Consider the following 20,585-nt stretch of genomic DNA (forward strand, 5'->3'; position numbering starts at 1 on the left):
TAATTTACTTCTAACCACAGCTGCTGAGCTGTGTCCCAGTCGGGCTCGGGGACGAGCCGCAGCGGTGGCAGTCTGTGGGGACAGTGGGTGTTGGGGAAGGGGTGCGGAGGAGGATTCAGGGGCGGAGGTCCGGGGACGGGGCTGTGAGCTGCTACCGAGGGGTAGGAGGCCATGGTGAAACAGTTGGTCCTGGGTCTGCGGGCGAGCAGGGCTGGTGATGTGTGTGGGCAGCTCCGGCCCGCCGCTCGCCGCCTCCCCGCGCAGCCCAGCCCCGCACGCCCCGGCCCCACCACGCGGCCCGGGGCCTCGGCCCCTGCCCCCTCCGCTGCTGCCATCTCTCGCCGGCAGCCACCCCGGCGAGCCCAGCGGGCCCGGGCCCGGCTGCGAGGCTTGCGGGACTTGCTCCGGGGCAGCCCGGAGCGCGCCGAGGGAGCGACGGGGCCGGGCCCCGGGGGAGCCCCGCGGCGCCGAGCGAGCCCGTTCCGGCGGCGCGGAGCCGAGCGGAGCTGAGGGGAGCGGGGCGGGCCCGGGCCGGGCGTCGCGGAGGGCGGGCCCGGGCGCAGTGGGAGCGGGGCGGGCCCCGGGGGAGGCGGGCCGGGCGCGGGGGGAAGCCGGGCCGGGCGCCGGGGGTGCGGGGGGGAGCCGGGCGCGCAGCTCGGCGCCCCGCTCGGAGCAGCCGGCGCCGCGGCTCCGGCAGGTGGCACTGGCCGCCTCCCTCGGCCGCCTCCCCCGCTCTCCCCCCCGCCCGGCCCGGGCTCCGCCGCCGCGCTCAGTCCGCCAGTGCCGATGCTGCTGAGCGGAGCGGCGGCCGGCTCGGAGCGCGGCGCCGGGGCCGGGGCCGGGGCCGGAGCCGGGGCGGGCGGCGGTGCCGGCGGGGCCCCGCAGTGCGTGGGCACCATGGCCCGCTGGCTCCGCGAGCACCTCGGCTTCCGCAGCGCCAAGCCCGCGCCGCCCGCGCCGCCCAAGCCCGACTACCGCGCCGGGCCGCCTCAGCCGCCCCCGCCGCCGGGGGGCGCCGCCGAGCCGCTGGCCGCGGCCCAGCCCGACATCGTGGCCGCGTACCGCCTGCAGAAGGAGCGCGACTTCGAGGACCCCTACAGCGGGGCGCCGCCGAGCGCCGCCCCCGACGGGCCCCGCTACGTCTCGCCCAAGCACCGGCTCATCAAGGTGGAGGCGGCCGAGAAGGCGCCCGCCAGCCCGACGCCTCCCCCCGCCGCCCCCGGCTCGCCCCCCGCCGGCCCCGAGCCGCCCGACGAGCCGCCGCAGGAGGTGAGTGGCCCGGCCGCGGGCCCCCGGCGGCGGGGCGGGCGGGAGCGGGCAGGAGCGGGCTGTGCCCCCTGGAGCAGCCAGCCCCCGGGGGGGCTCCTGCCCTGCGACGTGCCGGCCGGCAGCGGCGGCGGGGGCGGCGGCAGCAGCACGGGGGCTGCTCCCGGGGCTCCCCACGGCAGGTACACCGCTGGGTGTGCGGGCTCAGGCCCTGCTGGCCCCTCACACGGCCTCCCGCTGCCTTCCCCCTTTTGCTCCCTCTTTGCAGCCCGGTGCTTGTTGCTCCACGGAGGCGACGACCTCCCAGCGCAGGGAGGCCCCACGCAGCTCGGGACATCTCCAGAGGCCCGTGACGGTCCGACCGGCCGCCCTGGGCCTCCTCCTGCCCCGCGTGTGGCGGCGCGGATCTCCTCGGTGAGCCTGCCAGGGCCTGCCCAGGCTGTGCCAGCTGCAGCCGGGCTCCTCGGAGCTGCTTTGTCAGGAGGCGCCCGTGCCTCTTTGTCTGACGCCTCAGAGCTGCCTTCTCGGGGTGAGAGCAGCGCTGGGTGCTGCCCGTTCCTCCCACTCCGGGAGCGGGGCCGTTGCGGCAGGCAGGCTGGCGAGGAGGCCAGAAAAGTCCTCGCCAGGCAGGGGACGGGAGCAGGGAGAGGCTTCCTGCGGGAGGCAGGAGCCCTGTGGCACCGGGACCCTGCCGAGGGGCAAACCTCGAGGGGCCGCGGCCATGGGCACTGGGCCTCCTTGCGGAGAGGCTGATACGGGGACTGCGCAAATAAAGGCAGGAGGGCTCAGTAGCGCCCGTCAGCGCCGCAGCCTGCAAGATGGGGCTTGTCAAGTGAACTTGACGAGATTGCAGATCTGGCTGATGGAGGGAATTGTTGATACAATAATCACAGACTCGGGCTTGGCGTTGCCTGACGTGCTGAGGAAACACACACCGAGCAAAATCCGCTCGGGAGTATTTTACGCAGATGAAGAACTTGTAGCTGGTGGATCTTTGAAAGTTGCTCTTAATGAGCATGCGCTGCTGGGAGGTTTCCAGAGGGGCCCGTTCAGTTCCCTGGTCCTCCTTCAGGTCCTCCCAAGTTCCCTGCTGCAGGCAGCGGAGGAGGAAGAGGAGGAGGGTGCTGGCAGAGGGCACTGAAGGTGCTGTTGCAGGGGTTTGTTTTGCTGAGACAGGCTCCTGGCACCTAGATGATTTTGAAAGGGACCAGGGGAAGGCTGTACTTCTTGGAGGGACATGGGCTCTGGTCTGTGAAGGGCTGAGCCGGAACTGTGTGGAGTAGGGACTGCTGGCCAGTCCAGCCACGCCTGGCTCGGGCTCCCTGGGCATCAGAGCACTGGGGTGAAGCTGGAAAGCTCAGTGAAGAGCCAAGAGCTGGGAGGCATCTGGGGAAGCCCAGCTAACAGTGGGAGGCTGAAGAAGACCCTTTGTTGTATCTGTGGCAGACAATGATTAGGTTATCTCCCAGTCTCATGCGTGCCTCTGAGGGGAGGAGGTTTCTAATTCTTCAGGGCTTCGGTAGGTGATGGACAAAGGCAGAGCTCCAAAGGCCGGCTGAGACAGAAATAAGGTAGGAATATTTGATAGGGCATGCAGCTAGTCATTGGAACAATTTCCCTGGAGGAGCAGGGGAGCGTTCACCACGTGGAGCACTTCTGCTGGGCCTGGGCACCCTTTCTGGCTCCCATCTGCTGGCGTTGAAGTTGGGCTGGGTGGTGGGAGGATTCCCTGGCCCCGGCAAGGGCATGATGCTCACGGTGGTCCTTTCTGGAGGTGGTCCAGGGGGATGGAGGGTGCCTGCTGGATACTTGCTCTTGGTGACAACATCAAAGTGTCCTGGAGCAGGGAAGGCACGTCAGGGCTGGGAGAGAACCCTGATGAGCTCTTTATGCCAAAATGGGGTTGTGGCAGGCTCGGTGCTCCCGCTCTCAGAAGGAGGTGGTGGGCCCTGTTCCCAGCTCTATTCCATGTCCGCAGTGGGAAGCAGGACTCCAAAAAGCGCTCGCGTGTGGGTCCTGAGTTGTGGTGATGTTGAAGGTGAAGGGCGAAGTTTAATTACAGGTACAGGCAAGGCTGTGCTGGAGCAGAGAGGTTTTTTGTTAAGAGTTACACTGAAAAGCACGCTAATAAAATGTGCCGCCCTTCCAAGCGGGAAGGACCAGGAGGGCCGGAAGAGGAAGGAGCAGCCACTGGCTCGTGGCTGTGTGGGCAGGCTGAGGCAGTGTGGGTTGTGGCACAGGTGCTGCCTTGAGGCAGGGGGACCACGTTCCCTGGGAGCCCTGTGCCTGCGTAGTGCCGTGCCTTCCCTCTCTGGAGAACTGAAGAAGGGGCAGGAATGTGTTGGCAGCAGCATCCCTCCTGCCCCAGCCACGAGTATGTGCTATGTGATTTGCTGTCATCAGGTAAATCATCGGGTCGTGCTGCGTTACGTGGGGTTTGCAGCATCTCGTGGGGACATGCTTAGGGTGAGCTCTGCAGTAGCTCCCTTCCCGTTACAAAAGCTTGCTGGAGGTGGCGGGGACCAGCAGGGGTCCTTCAGCAGTCCTTGCCCTACAGCAGCAGACAGTGGGCTGATACCACTCGCCTGTGCAAGGGGGACCCTTGAGATGTCTTCCGTGCCGCATTTGGAAGAGACACAAGAAACGATGTCACCAGGGCTCCCCTTGATGCACGTGGGTGAGGTTCAGCCTGTTCTCAGTGAAGGGACCTCCTTCATGAGAGTGTGGGGGCACCATGCCTCAGCCCCGGGCACGACGCGCTTGGGGTTGGGGTTGTTTCTCTGCACTGTTGCTCCACATGCGGCTTTACCCATGTCAGGGCCGGAGCCTTGCTGGAATGTTGCTTTGTGTCATGCCTGTCGGGACTGGCCGGTGGCTCTTGCAGTTGGCCCCGTGCTGCTGGCTGCAGGCCGGACCCTTTGCAGAGCACTGGGAGCCTGTCCTGCTCAGTGACACCTTACCCTTCCTCAGGATCTGCCTCTCCTCTTCGAGCTGCCGCACACCAGTGACGACGGGGACGAGGTTGTGCGGCGCAGGGATGCATGGCTTCGGGTGCTGCCAGTTGCCTGCGGTTTGCCAGCGTTCAGTTGCAGTGTGATTAGGGTCAGACCCAAAGTCTGGGGCTCCAGATGCAACGTTTGTGCTCAGAGGGCAGGGTCAGTACCGTGGGGTGTGGGAATGGCTGGCCAGGAAGCTCCTGGGCGTGTGTCTTTCCTGAGAGAACCTCCCCGAACTGAGTCATCCTGCAAGATGCTGTGCTGTCTGCCGCGGGCTCCCTCCTCCTCCTGTGCCCTGGGTGCAGCCGTGTCTGGCTCCTCAGGCAGGGAAACCGACCCTTCTTGGACAGCCAGCTTTTGGTTTACCTAAAAGTGTGGCTTTGGCACCCACTAAAAGCTGAGCGGCAAGGTGATACCTTTGGGAAAAGGTCCTGGGGGTAAAACTGGGGAAATCTTGCACCCAAAGGAGATAATGAACTGGGTTAAATCAGAACTCAGAGTGCCTCCAATGTGAAACACGGGGACTTCCTAGGGAACTACAAACACACGCATCTCCAGCCGCTTGTTTATAAAGTGAAGGATCTGCCCAGGTGTCCTCTGGCTGGAGACAGACCTCTGTATGAAGTGGAGCGTCTTGTTACGGCAAAAGGCAGTGGCAGGAAGGACGTTTGTAGGTGAGGTAGTGCAGAGCCTCAGGTCTGCCCTGGGATTTCGGTGTCTGAGCCACGATCTCTCTCTTGAGGAGCTGCTGTCTGTCCCCTTCCCTGGTGTGCTGTGTAAAAACAGTTTTAACACTAGAACCTGGCCCTTACCTTTAATTTTGGTTTGTTTTCCTTTCATACAGTGGGCATAAATAATAGAGTGAGACTAGCCTCAGTGCGGCAGCGGGGATCTGGGTGTGTGTTGCCGTGACAGATTAGTGCATGAAACGTCCTCATGGGCACAGAGAGGACGTGTCAGGGGGGTCCAGGTGCTGATTTGCCCAGCTGTTCTCCAACGGATTGCTCTGCACCAAGAGCTGTCCCGTGGTGTTGGCTTGGCAGGTCAGGCATGCCCTTCGCACCAGGATTATTTCAAACACAGCAAAGGCTTCAGCCTATGTATGGGAGGGAGCAAGTGTGCATCGGGGCTTCTTGCTCTGGGGCCCCGCACCGTTCATGATGTCCGGCGCTCGGATTAGGAAATGTCAAAGATGCAGTTTCCCAGGCAACCTTAATTCGGCCCCACGTGCCAGTGCATTGGGATACAGTCAGCAACTGCGTGGTTGCTGCAGTTCGTCCTCCAAGAGCCCTGCCTCGCTCTCAGCGCTGGGTGTGCAGCGCTCCCCTCCAGCCTCGGTGCCTGCGCTGCGTTGCCACTTGCTTGGTTTTGCACCCTGAGTGTGCCTGCTCCTGTGTGTGGTTTGCAGTTCCCTTCTCAGCTTTTCCGTGCCTTGCCTCTTTGCCGTAGTGCCTGACCATTTCAGATATGGAAGTGGTTACGTTCTGAGTGCCCTGTAGGCTTGACTCTTACCAAGACGTATCTTTGAGGTAGTGGAGGAATAAAGCCAGCGTGGCAAGAAAAAACACCAAACCCAGGGAGCCTGGGGACTCGAGCACCTGATCTGGGCCGTTAGTTCTGTGCCTGACCTAAGCCCAGCAGACCACATCTCACCTGCACAGGGCCATCTAATTGCTGCAGAGCATCTCTGCAGCCCCCTGCAAGCAAAACACCCAGTTTTAGGACGCTTGGGCTCTCAGTAGAGATGCTTTGGATTGGACCCCACGGTCCTCTAGACCTGGAGTGTGTCCCTCCCTCCCCAGGGAGCCAGACCCAGGCACCCAGGGGGTGCAGAAAGGGCTTTCCTCCTGTTCAGAAGAGCGAACACTGCGTGCGGGGGAGCCTCTTGGCTGCAAAGCTGCTGTGCTGGCGCCCTGTCTTGTCTGAAGCTGCTCTGTTCATGGGGTAGAAGAGGGAGGGTCCAGGACTGGTGCCAGCAGCAAGCCAGGTGTCTGTCTATCTAGTAAAACACATCTAGGAAATAGGCTTTGTGGCAGGTTTTAATGCAGGCGGGTTTGGCTGAGGACAGGAGGAACGAGCAGGCAGCCCCTTCCTGACCCCGGGAGGATCACCCTGCTGCGTTCACGGCCCTGCAGCCACCTCGGAGCCGGGAGAGCTCTTTGTAAAGGGCGAGCACTGAGCACGGTGTCTCTGAAGGCACAAAACCAGGCAAACGTGGGCGCTCGGTTGCTCCTTGTCGGTGTGCCTGGCACGGCGAGCCCCTGCCCCTGTGCACGTCGGGATGCATGTCTGCGTGTTCGTGCCTCCCTCGGCACTAGTGCTTGTGCAGATGAGCTGTCACCGGCTCCGGGCTGTGCTCTGCAGAAGTCCTTGCAGCAGGGTGGCAGGGTTTTTGCGGCTTTCCAGGACGTGTGCTCAGCCTGCGGGATGCTCTTTGGAGTGGCCGGCACCAACCAGCTCAGTATCGCCCAGGCAGCATCCAACTTGCAGGCTGAGCCCCTCTCTGCCTTGCAGAGGGTGAGGGTGTCCAGAAAACAGCTCTTTGAGGGGCTTCTCGCAGGCAGGCATTAAAACAAACCAGGATTTCAGCAGCAGCGCCGGCTTGCATTTGCGTTTCATGCGGATGCCCCTAGCCCATGCTGGGGAGGGAGGGCAGCTCGAGCAGATGAGTGACTACAAAAGCCGCTGGCAGCTCTGATTTCCCTGGGCGGTTTTGTCCCAGTGGTGGTGAGCAAAAGGCTGCAGCCCTTGGGCTCAGTATTGCCCCTGGATCCCATGGGGCCCTGCAAGCCTACATCACCCTTGGCTGAGGGAGGCAAAAGCAGCCACAGCAGATTTCCTGGCTGTTCCTGGAGCCCCGACGTGGCATGCTGGCACTGGGCCCTGCCTGCAGACGTTTTGCTCTTTCCATCTTATCCAGAGAAGCTGATGCTCTGAGCAGACATCTGCTGCTGCTGCTTTCACACCAGTGCTGAGCAGCGTGGGCATTGTCTCGCTACCACATCTGAACCCTCGCCGTGCATCCATCCAGGGTGTCTGCAAGCCCTGGGGCTGGCCGTCTTTGCTCGGGGGATGATGCTCTGCTGTTTGTGCCTCATTATGGCAGGGCTGGGCTGGGAGAGCTGCCCTGGGGTGAGTGAGAGCTGCCCGGGAAGCCCACAGCCCGCCAGAGGAGGCAGGTAGGTGATAGAGGAGCTGCCTCTTTCCTCCCGCAGCCTGGAGAGATGCAAAGGCTCCAGGCAGCACGGAGGTGTTTACAGCTCCAGTTCCTGTCCCCTTTTCCTGCTGTGTTTTGTTGCTCGAGGCTATTGTCAGATGCTTTTCACAGGAAGGAGGAAGAGGGGTTTTGTTTTAAACCGATTACGGGAGCCCGAGATTAATTTGCAAGCCGCCCAGGTCAGTACCGCTGGCTCTGCCCGGGGCAGCAGGGTGCAGTGACGCTGGGCTTGTGGGGACCAAGACCAGGATGGGTTTTGGCTGCTGCCACACTGTGCTCAGGTTCGTGCTGCAGAGTGCTCAGCAGAGCCAGCATTGTGGTCAACAAACCTTGCTGGATGTCCCGGCATGGCAGGTGAGCTGGCAACAGACAAGATGCTTGGGTGTGCTCGGACCCATCCAGAAATATCTCCTTGGCCCTATTTTAGTCCCAGATGCTGGGGCTCGAGGTGGCACGTGCAGCTCCTGGCTTGTGACGGGCTACGGCGTTGTGTGATGGGAGCGCTCCTGCCGGGAAGCCGCTGAGATGCTGGGGCAGGAGCGTGGCTCTGGGGACTGGTGGGGACCGAGCTCCGGGTCATCCCTCCTGTCTACCACAGGATTGTGTCTCTGTTGCTCGTAAGGACAAACCTTGGTGGTTTTTTTGATTTGTTTTGTTTTTGTTTTCCTTGAGATATTGTGCCTGAGAGGCTCTTGGTGCTGTTTTCTGCTGACTCCTGGTTGCATGGAGGAGTCCCATCCTACATCACTTGGCATGTGTGGAGATGCTGCAGGGTCCTGGGAGAGGAATGGAGACGAAGCTGCAGGCTGTTCGCAGCCCTTTTGTTAAGGAACGTCTCCAAAGGAGCCTGCAGGAGCCCTGGAAAATAACCAGCAAGCTCCCAGTTGTGCCGGCTGACACCCCTGTACTGGGATCTGGCCTGCTTTGGACGAGAAAATGCGGCTGTGCTTGGGGAGCTGATGTCAGTGCCTTCGGAGAGGACCTTGCTGGGGCATCCGTTCAGGCGCTGGCGGCTTTGCCGGTGCCAAGCCGCTGCTAACGGAGGAGGCTGGGCCGCCTTCTGCTCTGCTTGGCTCCGGCCCAGCTTTCGGGACAAAGGCTGGAGCGTTTCCACCGCTGAGAGCCTCGCGCGGGTGCCTGGAAAGCTGCCGGCTGCCAGCACCTGCTCGGCAGGGCTCTGGTGCTGCGAAGCCCACTCAGCGCCCTTGTTCCAAAAGAGGATACGAAAGGGGCAAGCGAGGGGTGGCAGCAGCCATGTCCCAGGCCCCCGGTGCTGGTGCTCTTTACCGTGGTTGTGCTGGCGATCCTGGGCTCCTGCTTGCTTCACTCCCTCTCCCAGGACTTGCGGCATGAAGGCACATCCGTCCCCCTTCCCTTTGGGGCTTGGGGTCCCGGGTGCCCCTCTGGCTTCTCCTAGCAGAGCTCGTGGTGAGGTGTGGTATTCGAAAGGGATTCAGCTGATCCCTGCCCCCCCCAAACTTTTGCATTCCTCCCCTTTTCCAGCTGGCTGTGCTGGAGGACTACGCAGACCCCTTCGACGCTGCACAGATGGCCGGTAGCCAGGCAGGGCTGGAGAAGGTGACGGAGAATGATGGATATATGGAGCCATACGAAGCCCAGAAGATGATGGCTGGTAAGGTGGAAAGCTTTGCGCGAAGGCCACTGTGCTCTTTGCGGCTTGGGTCCCTGCTGCTCTGTGAATTTGGTGGCCACTATGCTCTGTTCCTTACAGCTTGAGGTGGCACCAGGTCGCCCAGACAAGGCTTCTGAGGGCTGGCTGGCAAACCTGTGTGATTGCTGCAGTGGTGCAACAGCTACTTTGCAGCCAAATTTTCACAGGTTCATGCACGTGGGATGGGCTGGCCATAGCCAGAGCACTTGCGAAGGCTACCCAAGCATTAAAGGCACCTCGATACTTCTGCTTGCGGTGCTGCCCGTGAGGCTAAGCCAGGAGAGACACGACATTCGATGCATCTGGCATAAAACAAGACGGATGTGGGAGCTGTTTAATTCGGTTATGACGGATCCAGAGCGTGCCATTGTCTGCTGCAGCAGCAGGGTCCCCAGCGGTCTTGTTTATGGCTTGAAAGCAGGCGAGGTGAGAGCACGCACTCCCGAAGGCATTGCTCTTACTGCTGCAGCGCATGCAGGGCCGCTGTGCTGGCGTGTCTGCTCCAGGCTCTGGCTCTGCTTTGTAGTCCCGTGGTTTTCCTGGAGCAAATGGTTTCTGGAAAGCTCACATGGCTTTTGGAGGAGACTGTTGCTTTTTTGGAAAAATCAGCAAGCGACAAAGAGTCTTGTGTCTGCAGAGAGGCTTCAGCTTTGCTCAAGGGAAGGGCATTTTATTAAACCAGTCACACTGGATGTTCAGGGGAGAAAAGCAGCCGTGCTGCTTGTGGGGACTTATTTCCTGGGATGGTCTGTCCCCATGGACCCCGCTTTGCAGGGAGATACTGCAACATGGGGAGAGAAGGCATCCTGGTGCTGGGGACCGCTTAGGACCCAGCAGCTCTGCTGCTTGTTTAAGGCACTTGCTGGAGGTTTGGGGTCTGCTCCATCACCAATGCTCCCTGTGTTGCCCTTGGGTGAAACTCAGCCCTTGGGGATCACGGCCAGGTGAAAAGTTTGTGGTCCCTTCCCTCTTCCGCTAGAGATCCGCCAGAAGGGCCTGCGGGAGGCTCCATCCCGGCCACTGCACCTCTACGACACTCCCTATGAGCCCGTGACTGGAGGGCTGGAGGCAGACAGCGACCGCCCCGCCTGCCCCAGGCCCAGGGAGTCCCGGCTGCCTGAGGATGACGAGCGGCCTCCAGAGGAGTACGACCAGCCCTGGGAGTGGAAGAAGGAGAGGATCTCCAAAGCCTTCGCAGGTGAGCCAGGATGGAGGCAGTGGTAGTTGTGTAGTGTTTTGCAGGGGGGAAGATGCGTCCTTGGTGTGCCTTTATCCTTGTCGGATTGGCAGTGTCAGCCTCCCTGTTTCCATGGCTCGGGGAGCGCTCCTTGACTCGCAGTGGCTACTTTTCTTCAGCAGGGCTGGGGGGAGTGGTGAGGGAGCTGCCTCGGCAGCCTGTCCGCTGCTCATCTCCAGTTGCTGTTCCCCTTACTGCCTGATCTGCACCCCTGGTGCAAGCTGACCTCCGTCTCCCACCCCAAATTGCAGGGCTGGGGCTCCATCCTCAGCTCAGGCAGAGCCCTCCTCCTTCGGGACTCCCTTTGTGTGGACGAGAGCTGGGCACCCCCCCAGGAGCCTTTGGGCCCGCAAACGTCCAGCCTCCTGACCTATTTATCCGTGTTGCAGGATCGATTGTGTTTGTGTTTGTTAATGAGGAAATCCATGCTGTGCATTAGCGCTGGCTCCTCCGCCAGCACTGGCTAATTGCCACGCTCTTATCTAGGATGCATTTTAATTGCAGCATTGTGTGTCCGCACTGCTGCCAGCAAGCACAAGGCGCTCCAGACAGCGTTCGTTGGCGCTGCGCGGGGATGGCGGTGAAGAGGTGTGGAGATTTGGGCTTGGGAGTGACTCCTCACCTTTTGGGTGAATGCGTGTGCCAGACCGGACGCTGCAGTGTCCGGTTGTGCCTATGGGAGGCCAGGACCTGGGTCCCAGCACAGTTGTGCCAAGATTTCAGCTTCTTGGGCTCTGCTGTGAATCACTGGGCTGGGTTTGTGTGGAGGGGTCTGCGCTGCAGATTCGCTCGATGCCCCTGGGTGGAGGAGGTGTGCTCATGGGTCTGCCCCACGCGTGGGTTCTGTCCGGGCTGCTCCAGGTTTGCTCTGAGTCTGGAGGAAATTTGCACGTGGCGAAGCAGGTTGCGGTGCCGTGGACCTGCAGTCTGTTTTCTCCCAGCTCCAGAGCAGGTCCTGCTATGGCTTCTGGAGTGTTTCTCCTATCCTGAGAAGCTGGGAGCTCTCTGCTGGCCCCTCTGCGAGCCCCCTGATGGGCACCTGGTACTGGCATGAGGCCAATCCATGGCGAGCAGAGTCTGCACCCCCTTCTCTGCCGCTGCCGCAGCCTCCCTGCAGCCCCACGGTCATGGACAGCAGCTTGTCCTCGGGTGGCCTGGCTGTCCCCAGGAGCTCTGCTGGGGTACTGGGTACCCCTGTGTGTGTCCCAGCAAGCCTTGGCTGGCATAGGGCCCCTGGGAATTCAGACCTTAGATCTTCACCCTCCCAGCTGCTGTCCTTCTCCCTGGGCTTGGTGTTGCTGACTTTTTTTTTCTAAGCCCTCTCTCTCTCTCTCTCTTTCTCTTTCTCTCTCTCTTTCCACCCTCCCCACCCTCATCCCTCCCCTTATCCAGTTGAAATCAAGGTCATTAAAGACCTGCCATGGCCACCGCCGGTGGGACAGCTCGACAGTGGTGAAACCCCCCCGGACGGTGAGGCTGGTGCCCCCGGCCCCCCGCAGCACGGCCAGCAGAACTACGAAGACGCCAACGGTGGGTCTTGCATGACAGTGGGGTGTCCGGGGTGGGCTGTGGCCAGTGCCCGCCACAACCCTGCCCTGCTGCCTGCCAGCACTGGGACATTGCCACGCTGGAGCTTGTCTAGACCTGGCAGGGCTGCCTGTGGATGGATGCTACCGGCTCTGTGCTGAGCAGTGCAGATCCACCCTCCTCCTCCTCCTCTTCCTCTTTCTTCTCCTCCACCTTTCCCCAGCTCCTCCTGGCCCCTTGCTTGTCCTGCGCAGGATGCCAGACCTTTGTCCTTGCCTCTTCTGTGCCTCCTCCAGTTACCTGATACCTCCTTGCACATGGTAGTTGAGCTGCACCAGGGGATTATTCGGTGACAGAGCTATTATCGTCTGCTTTGTTCTCTCTTCTTTGCCTCCAAATTCCCATCTGATGGCTGCTTTTACTTTTTTGACAACTGCTGAGCATTTAGCTGATGTTTTCTTGTGACTCTTAATACCCAGGTCACTTACAGGCATGGTAACCACTAATTCAGATCCAACCACTGAAGTTTGGGGTTGTTTTTTTTCCCCAAGTGCGTCACTTCATCATTTAGCACTGCTCTGTTTCATCTGCTTTCTTTATTGCCTTGCTGCTCAATGGCATGGGATCCCTTTGGATTCCTGGCTCTCGCTTTTGCTGGCCTGAACAGCTATATCTCCCAAGGCACACTTTGTCATCTCAGGTTCGCCTTGTAGCGAGGCCTTTTTTGCACACACTGAAAGGCAGAGCCCCTGGCGAATCCCCCTTGGACTCTGCTGGTTGTCTCGCTTATGAAAACCAATGATTGCTGCTTCTCTTTTGACCCATTTAATTTTTAAGGACCTTGCTCTTACGCCATGGTAGATTAGTTTTTTTTTTTTTCCCAACAGCATCAGGTAAGGGGCTTCTGTCAAAAACCCGCCCGGGCTTTCAGGGCTGGCCTTGTTCACGTGCCACCGCTCTTGCGGAGAACTGGGATGGATCTGTGAGACGTGACTCTGTTCTGCAAACCGACGGCTCTGCCCCGGTGTGCCGTGCCGCCTGTGCGTCACTAACACTGCTCCTGATAGGCACTGCGACGTGCCAGGTGCAGATGTCTGATTTCCTTATCTGCAATTACCCAGGTCCCTGCAGAGCTTCGTAAAAAAAATCGTATGGCTTTTGCTAAGTTCCCAGGTGGGTTTGAGCACGAGGTTGCATGTGACTGCTGATTTTGCTGCGTGCTGTAGGGATGCCCCAGAGCAGTGCGGCTGATCTGCCAGCGCCGTGTCCCGGTACTGTCCCAAATGCTCTCTTAGGGATGCTACAGGCTGAAGTAATCCCAAAAAAAGAAAGGTCTAATGGAAACTTCCTGCTCCTCTTTGTACAATAAATGCAGGCATCATGAAGAATTAATTTCTTTGCTACACAGCCTCTGCTCTTACCCCATCATTTTTTATCCCCACAGTCACTCTGACACGCACCCTGCTCCTGATGAACACATCAGTTTGTCATTTTTCCTGGCTTTAGCAACACAAATTCTCGTTTTTATTTTGATTTGCTTTGTTGTGTTAAGTTTATCGTGCCAGAGTTTTGTGTTATTCTCTACTTTGCCTGTCTGGGGGTGAATTGAACTTCTTGAAGGATGTCTTCTTACTCCTAGGGGCTTGTTTTTAATATCCTGTTTAATCATGTGCATGCTTCTGCTGCTCTCTGACAGGTGCAATGTATTTCTTCTGAGCCTCCAATATGATGACTTTGTGCAGCCAGCAAACACTTCAGTGTTTTGATTGTCTGCCTTTTTAACGATTGTCCCAATTTTTTAAGGTGATGAGTTGAAATTGAAGTCTGGCTGTTATGGGCAGGAGCAAACCTCTGCAGAGGCACGGCTTGCCTAGCCGTAGTGCTGGGCACTTCTGCCCTGAGCAACTCCTGGGGGAATTTAAGCCGTGCTAAGCTGTGGAGGTTGTGGAGGGCTGACAAAACCATCCCAAACGCGCCCACCAAGCAGCCAGGGCATCCCTTGGGCCGGGGTCCCGCTTGTCCTGGAGCTCGGCCACCCCCAGGGTGTCTGTGCCTCTGCGGCAGCAGCCACCGGCAGCCTTGCATCAGGGCAGTTCTGACGGATCGATAAGTAATTTGTGCGAGGGGGCTCTCCTTGCAGGGGAGCAATAATGAACTCTCTGGAGGAGGGAGAAACAATATTATTAATGCTGAAATCATCCTGCACGGAAATAACATTCAGTGGGAGGCTGGGTCCCCAGGGCACATCTCAGTTAATCCCTTGCTGGGTGGCGTGCGCTGGACCACTGTGGTTCGTCGGTGTGCAGGGTCGTGTCAGGGAGGCATCTCTCAGAGGAAACGTCTCCCTTCCCCTCCAGGGATTTTTTTTCCACCACAACAGAGGTGGAAATGTGTCCCTTGTTTTCAAACTGCCTGCCTCTCCTTTAAGCTCCATCTTCCCCACTCCTCTTTTTTTATGCAAGATTGGAGAGCCTCTCAGTACTAATTTTCTTGATGGAAATGCCTAATTGTATGCCGCAGCCACTGAATCTCTTGTTACATTAGCTACACCTCTCTGTGTTTATGAAACCTCCCTGAAAAATTTATCTAGGGGCTCAGGAGCCCAGTCTGCACCAAGTCCTGACTTGATGTGGATGCACACTTAAGCATCCCCAGATGCCACTGGGAGCTGCCCTGCCCCTTATTTAGAGCAGGGCATCGGGGCAGTGAGAGGGGACCCAGTGATGTGACGTCTCTGGCCACCTCCACAGCCTCCTGCTGTGTGGGGAAAGCTGGCAGCATGGTGGGTTTATAATTAGTCCAGCCCGTCAGCCTGTCCCCACCGCCGCTGTGATGTCCGTCTGTCTTGCAGGGCCATCGGAGGGGCTGGGGTACGGCCGCACCTCACCCTGCAGGGAGGAGAAGGCCAGGGCTGGCCTCAGACATGGCACCAGCAGCCTCAAGAGCACCAAGACGCTGAGTGCGGAGCCTGGCCCCTTCCTTGGGGAGAGGATTGACCCTGCCCTGCCCCTGGAGAGCCAGTGGTGAGTCCTGCCTGCTCTCCCCCTGTCCACGTTGTGATGCTGCAGGGTGGCAGACCTGCTTCTTGCCCTTGCCTTCTACCCTGGCACCATGTTTTTCCCACCTGCTGCTTCTCCCTTCTGCCCTCCTCTGAGTCCTGCTGTCCCCTTGTGCCCTCCGCATCCCCCAGGCTGCCCCGCTGTGAGCCCAGCAGCCCTTTGTCCCCCAGCCCCAGCGTTGCCACCCGCATCCTTTACCCCCAGCACTGCGGCCGGCATCGCTGCTGCTCGGGGCTCAGTCTGTGCAGGCTCTGTCGTGCCCAGGGTGTGCACACAGCTGGTCCCACTCCTGCCTGCAGCTGGTACCACGGGGCCATCAGCCGGACGGATGCAGAGACGCTGCTGAGGCTCTGCAAGGAGGCGAGCTACTTGGTGCGCAACAGCGAGACCAGCAAGAACGACTTCTCCCTCTCCTTGAAGTGAGTGAGTCCGGGTGAGCTGCAGGGCGGGTGCCCCTTCGGGGCCGTGCCGCTCTCGTACGTGCGGCACAGGTGGCACTGCCGTGTGGCACTGAGCGTAAACGCCTGGGCGAGGGCACCCAGAATAAGGTGATTGCCTGCAGCAAGCCCAGCCCAGAAATATTCTGCCTGGGTTGATGGTTGCAGGCTCCCTGTAGGCTGCGCTCAGCCACCAGAGGTGGCTAGGTGGTGCAGAAGGTGAGCCTTAGGCTTTGGGTGGTGGCTCACATCTGGATTTGTACCCGTATGGTGCTGTTTCACATGCATCCAGCTGCACTCTGCGGGGGCACACGCGAACTGGCTGCCGGCATGCCTGTGCCCCCAGCGCTGTGGGTGCTTGGCACCTGTGGGTGGGCGCATGGCTTTGTGCTGGGGTGCCCACGTGAGTGGGGGCCTGTGCCGTGGGGAGAGGGGGTGGCTTGGACACAACTGTGGGGCAGTTTCTGCATTTCTTTGTGGGATGGCACAGGCTTTTGACGTTTGGTTTGGTGTCTGGCAGAAACATCTCTCGGGAAGACTTGCAGAGCTAGAGGCAGGCTGCTTTTCCCTTGGCAGTGCTAGTAATCCCTCAGACGGATAAAATGATGGGCCTTATTACTCACTTGAATGTGTCTGATTACAGCTTCCAGCTCTAGCTTTTTGCTTCCCTCCATTCGTAGCTGAGTTTTATGAGAAAATAAAGTCTGTACAACCCCATTATTTATGAAAATGTGGGTACCCATCCCTTCCTCCCCAGCCCACATAACCATCGAAGCTTTCGCTCAACCACATGGTAGAGAGGGCATTGCGCTGCTTTGGTTTCTCAGCAGGGAATCCTCACCCCCCACAGCACAGCTTGGTTTCTGCTTGGGTTTTGGAGGGTAATCTTAGCACCTTCCCTGAGTTTTGCAGCTTCCCTGAGAGCCAAAACTGCATGAAGCATTGAGGCATGTGCCCAGAGCAACTTGCTCAGCTCTTTTGGGAGTACTGGGGCAGCCTGAACTCCCCCAAAACAAAGCTGTTCTTGTCCAGCAAATGATGATGGATTAGGAAATACCTTCTTGCCCTTCTGCAGGATGAGTATATTAGCTCTCTTCCTGGCAAGCATGAAAAAAGTATTTATTGAGCACTTCAGTCATCTCTGCCCAACAGCAGCCCACATATCCCTACGCTTTTCTCAATATACTTTAAGTTTTCCCAGTGGTCTCTGTACCTGCATTTCTCCCTGGCGATTTCAGCCTCCCCCATTTATTTCCCAGTGCCACAACTGTGAATTAGTTTGCTCCATCTCTCTAGTTTTTACGCTTTACTGCTGCCTTCAACGCCGAAGTAGGGCAGATGTTTAGCTGAAAAAAAAAAATCATTCTTCCTTCTGCAGTTGTAGCTTTTAGGTCAGACATCAAGCTTTTTGGAAGAGCTCCCTGTTTTCATGTATTTGTTAGAATTTTTACTGACGTTTTAATTTTCTCAATCATTTTTTCTTGCCTTGGATTGTGAGCTCCTTTGAAGCAACAGCTTCTAGTGGCCAGTGAGTTGTGTTTGAGAGGTGGTGTTGGGGTTGGTGGAGCTTCCTCCCTTTCCAGTGTGGAAAGCACCAATACTGCACATTTCTCCCTTTTCATTACCTCTACAAGCCAGTCATCCTTTTTTTCCCCCCCCCTCCTCCACCCCCCCCCCCCCAGTTCTTCCTACCCATCCTTAGCCTCATGGCAAAAATGGCCAAGTCCTCTTCTCAAATGGTGTGGGTGGGTAGGATGTGGCTTTGCAGCAGTGTGCTTCTGCCCACAGGAGACTGCATCCCATCCAAGATCTGCTCAGGCGACGTCCACCAGCCATGCTTGCAGAGAGCACACAGCCTCAGGAACATGATTTTTACTGCACTGCCTTTCTCTATAGAGCCTTTTCAAGGAAAATCCCTAGGGATGCTTTTTATATAGCTGTAAGCTGGTTGCCTGCATCTCTTTTTTTTTTTTTTTTTTTCTGAACTCTTTTTTCTTGAGGAAGGAGGAGCAGCTGAGGAGATGGTCTGAAAGGAGAGCTCAGTGCTGACCTCCAGTCCTTTTGTGCTGCCTTAAAGGAAAATATGCACAAAAGAGAGCAGCAGGAGCATGTCAGGTAGCTGGGAGGTTTAACCCTGCCGTGACAGGTCTGGCTGGGCCACCCCGTGCTGCCTGTCACGGGCAGGGCTGTACTGCCTTAAATGCCCAGAGGATGATTGCCCCGTGGCTTGCCCCTCCACGAGAGAGGCTGAAGCCGTGGTGCGGAGACCCAGGGAGTGATTTGGGCAAAACCCAGCCTGCTTTACCTCTTTTCCTGCTCCGGACCTGGCACTAATCCTGCACTGGACTCCTAACGGGGTGCAGCACCTGCGGGCAGCCGTGTGCCGGTTGGCGGTGTGTCCCTGCCGTGTGTGCACGCTGCCGGGGGGGCTGTGTGCGGTGCAGCCCCCACAGCTCCACTGCTGGGGTGCAGGACCCCCCGGGTCTGCAGCCAGGGCGCTCCCAGCAGCACGGCAGCCCCCCCGAGCCTGGTTCCTGGCAGGGAGCCGCCGTGCCGCTTCCTCTGCTGTCCCCAGGGGTCCGGCTCCCTGCTGATCAGCTCCTAAATGGATTGCAAACCCATTCTGCTAATGCAGCCGCTCTGTCCATTACGGGCACCATCTCCTGCCGGGGGGATGGGACTGGCCTGCGCGGAGCTGGAAGCGGCTCAGCATTGCTGATGAGGTCCTGTCTGCTTTTAAGTCATCAATATTTTGCCGTAATGTGCATTCCAGACGCTGCAGACAGGCTGTGGCTCTCCTCGGAGACGCAAATTAATAGCAACAGGGCCATTAGCCCGTCACTTGGAATCAGCGCTCGTGGCAGTATCTGCCTGCGCAGCCGCGCATGGCTCGGTGCCCGTGCTGTGCCGGGAAATGGCCTCGCTACGCTGAGCAGGTTTTATGGAGCCTGCAGTGGTGGTGTGGAGTTGGGGGGGCCTGGAGAGGGGGGGCGTTGCGTGGCTGGCCACTGCCCAAAGGAGAAAATCTTGCTTTGCCACAGTAAGGCTGGCCAGTGCAGCAGTCCAGCTCCTCCTGGCACAGCTGCTGTGTGAGCCAGGGTGGTTGTAAAAGGGGTTTTGCCACAGGTTAAAGGGTTAAAACGCTGTCTGCGTCACCCTGTGGCTGCAGGGATGGGCTGCCCAGCTCAGGGGAAGGAGCTGGTGGGGGGGTGGGGGCCAGCTGCCCCCCCTAACCCTGCCTTCATCTTTCCTTGCAGGAGCAGCCAGGGCTTCATGCACATGAAACTGTCCCGGACCCAAGAGAACAAGTACGTGCTGGGTCAGCACAGCCCACCGTTCGACAGTGTGCCGGAGATCATTCATCACTATGCCAGCCGCAAGCTGCCCATCAAGGGGGCCGAGCACATGTCCTTGCTTTACCCGGTGGCTATCCGCACCCTATAGTCCTCACCCTGCACAAGCCGGGCTCGAGGCTGGGTGGACCCAAAGCTGGCCCGTCTGCAGGGCCGAGCGCTGCGGTGCCAAGGATGGGCTCTGGATCAGCGAGCTGGGCACGGACGGTGCTATCGGGGGTCGCAGCAGCTGGACCCCTCATCCAGCTCCCTCGTACGGTGGTTCCTGTGTGCTGGTTTGCCTGCTGGGATGATGGCAGGGGGGCCCAGCACGAGGAGCTGAGCAGGGTTGGCCGCCTGCTGCCCTCGCCCCCTCCGGGAAGAGCTTGGGAAGCAAGGACTGGAACTGGGGCCATGGAGAGGACCTGGGGGGAGCAAGGTGTGGGAAAAGGGGGAGAAAGCATCCCAAGATGTGTCCTGAGGGTGCCTGGTCCTGCCCACGTCCTGTGAGGGAGAGGACAGCCCTGTGCCCACAGGAGAGGAGGCTGGTGCTGTCCCTGGCGGGGGCACGGGGTATGAGTGAGGCCCGGGGGGCAGGTGCTCGGTACTGGTACTCACTGCCATCGTTTGCCAAATGTATATAGTGACCGGTCTCGGCCGCACGTGCAGCACCACTGCCTAATAAAGCGGTGCATGGTCGTCTCCTGCTCCGTGGTGTCCCTGTGCCCTTGCCCCGCCACCTGGGCGGGTGATCAGTGTTGCACTATGCCATGCAAAACAGCAGGGAGGGGGATTTTATTAAGCAAAAGTACTTGTTTTTTTTTTTCCACTCCCTCACACACAGAGGCCCATGCACCTGAGTGGTCCAGCCAGCTTACTCTCGTACATGGGGGACCAGGGACCCCGCTGGTCTTGTCCTGGCAATGTCTTTGAGGTCCTTTGTGGGCAGCAACGAGCTGATTTTTGGACGTAACTGTTATGCCCCGCAGAAAGGGATGCTCTTTGGGATCTTTTGCCTCCTTGTTTTGTTTCACCCCTTGTAATTAGGCAAAACACCTGAATTTCACAGGTCTGTTCTCTGGGCATTTAGTAGCTCCAGTCCCGTTCTTCGTCTTCCTGGCACCTTGTCTCTGGGCTGGTTTGTTCCTCCTCTTCCTATGGCTGAAGTTACATCTGGTGCTCTGCAGCAGTTGCTGCATACCTTGCCTTTTAACCTTGGTCCTGGTGGTTGCTTGCTACCATGCCCGTGCACATATATTCCCATCTGGGCTTCGTGTTAAGCTCAGCTTCTCCATGACGACCCTGACAGTGCGTTCCCTTTCCCCTCCTCTCCGTAGGGTGGCCCTACCACATGCAACAGAGGGGCTGGCTGGGGCAAGTCCACTGCTGGACCAGCAAAACCTTTTGCGTCCGCTGAGCATCGGCAGAGCGAAGCGCTGGGGCCGTTGGTGCCCTGCCAAGTGGCCGTGTGAGAAACGATCGCCCTCCCCATCGCCTGCTCCCAAGAAATAACTGGTCCTGCTGGTTTGCTGGGGGTATGGAGATGGTCTGTGGAACCGTGGGGACTTAGTGTGGGCTCTGGGGTTTTCAGGACTCGGTCTGTAGCTGGGGGATTGCTGTCCCGTCGCAGTTTTGGGCTGCTCTTGGGGCATTGCGCGGGGCTGGCGTGCTCCCTGGAGCCTCCAGAAGCTGTGGTGGTTTGTTCCCGGATGTTCAGCCTCCCCCGCTCCCTAAAAGGCTGCGGTTTGAGCTCATCAAGCGCTCGGTGTCTGCTTCCAGCAGTGTTTGGCTGCTGGCAGCCCCTGCTGCCTCTCCCCAGCCTTTTCCAGTGGGGATGGAGTT

At 59.0% G+C, this 20,585-nt stretch overlaps 1 protein-coding gene across 3 annotated transcripts; it reads left to right on the top strand.

Moving 5' to 3' along the window:
• Positions 1-882: 882 nt before the first annotated feature.
• Positions 883-19,445, top strand: SHF (Src homology 2 domain containing F). Of its 3 annotated transcripts, none has more exons than XM_040570131.1 (7): positions 883-1,269; positions 8,983-9,112; positions 10,131-10,349; positions 11,781-11,918; positions 14,767-14,938; positions 15,274-15,393; positions 18,669-19,445. In XM_040570131.1, the coding sequence occupies exons 1-7, from the start codon at positions 898-900 to the stop codon at positions 18,853-18,855; spliced, it is 1,338 nt and encodes a 445-aa protein (XP_040426065.1). In that variant the 5' UTR covers positions 883-897; the 3' UTR covers positions 18,856-19,445. The 3 variants fall into 3 exon arrangements, with proteins under 3 accessions (XP_040426065.1, XP_040426067.1, XP_040426066.1); XM_040570133.1 differs by having other exon boundaries at positions 15,274-15,407; positions 18,669-18,802; XM_040570132.1 differs by lacking the exon at positions 11,781-11,918.
• The last annotated feature ends 1,140 nt before the right edge of the window (positions 19,446-20,585 follow it).

This window comes from Cygnus olor, chromosome 11 (genome assembly GCF_009769625.2).
Source record: "Cygnus olor isolate bCygOlo1 chromosome 11, bCygOlo1.pri.v2, whole genome shotgun sequence".
In the NCBI taxonomy this organism is placed as follows: Eukaryota; Metazoa; Chordata; class Aves; order Anseriformes; family Anatidae; genus Cygnus; species Cygnus olor.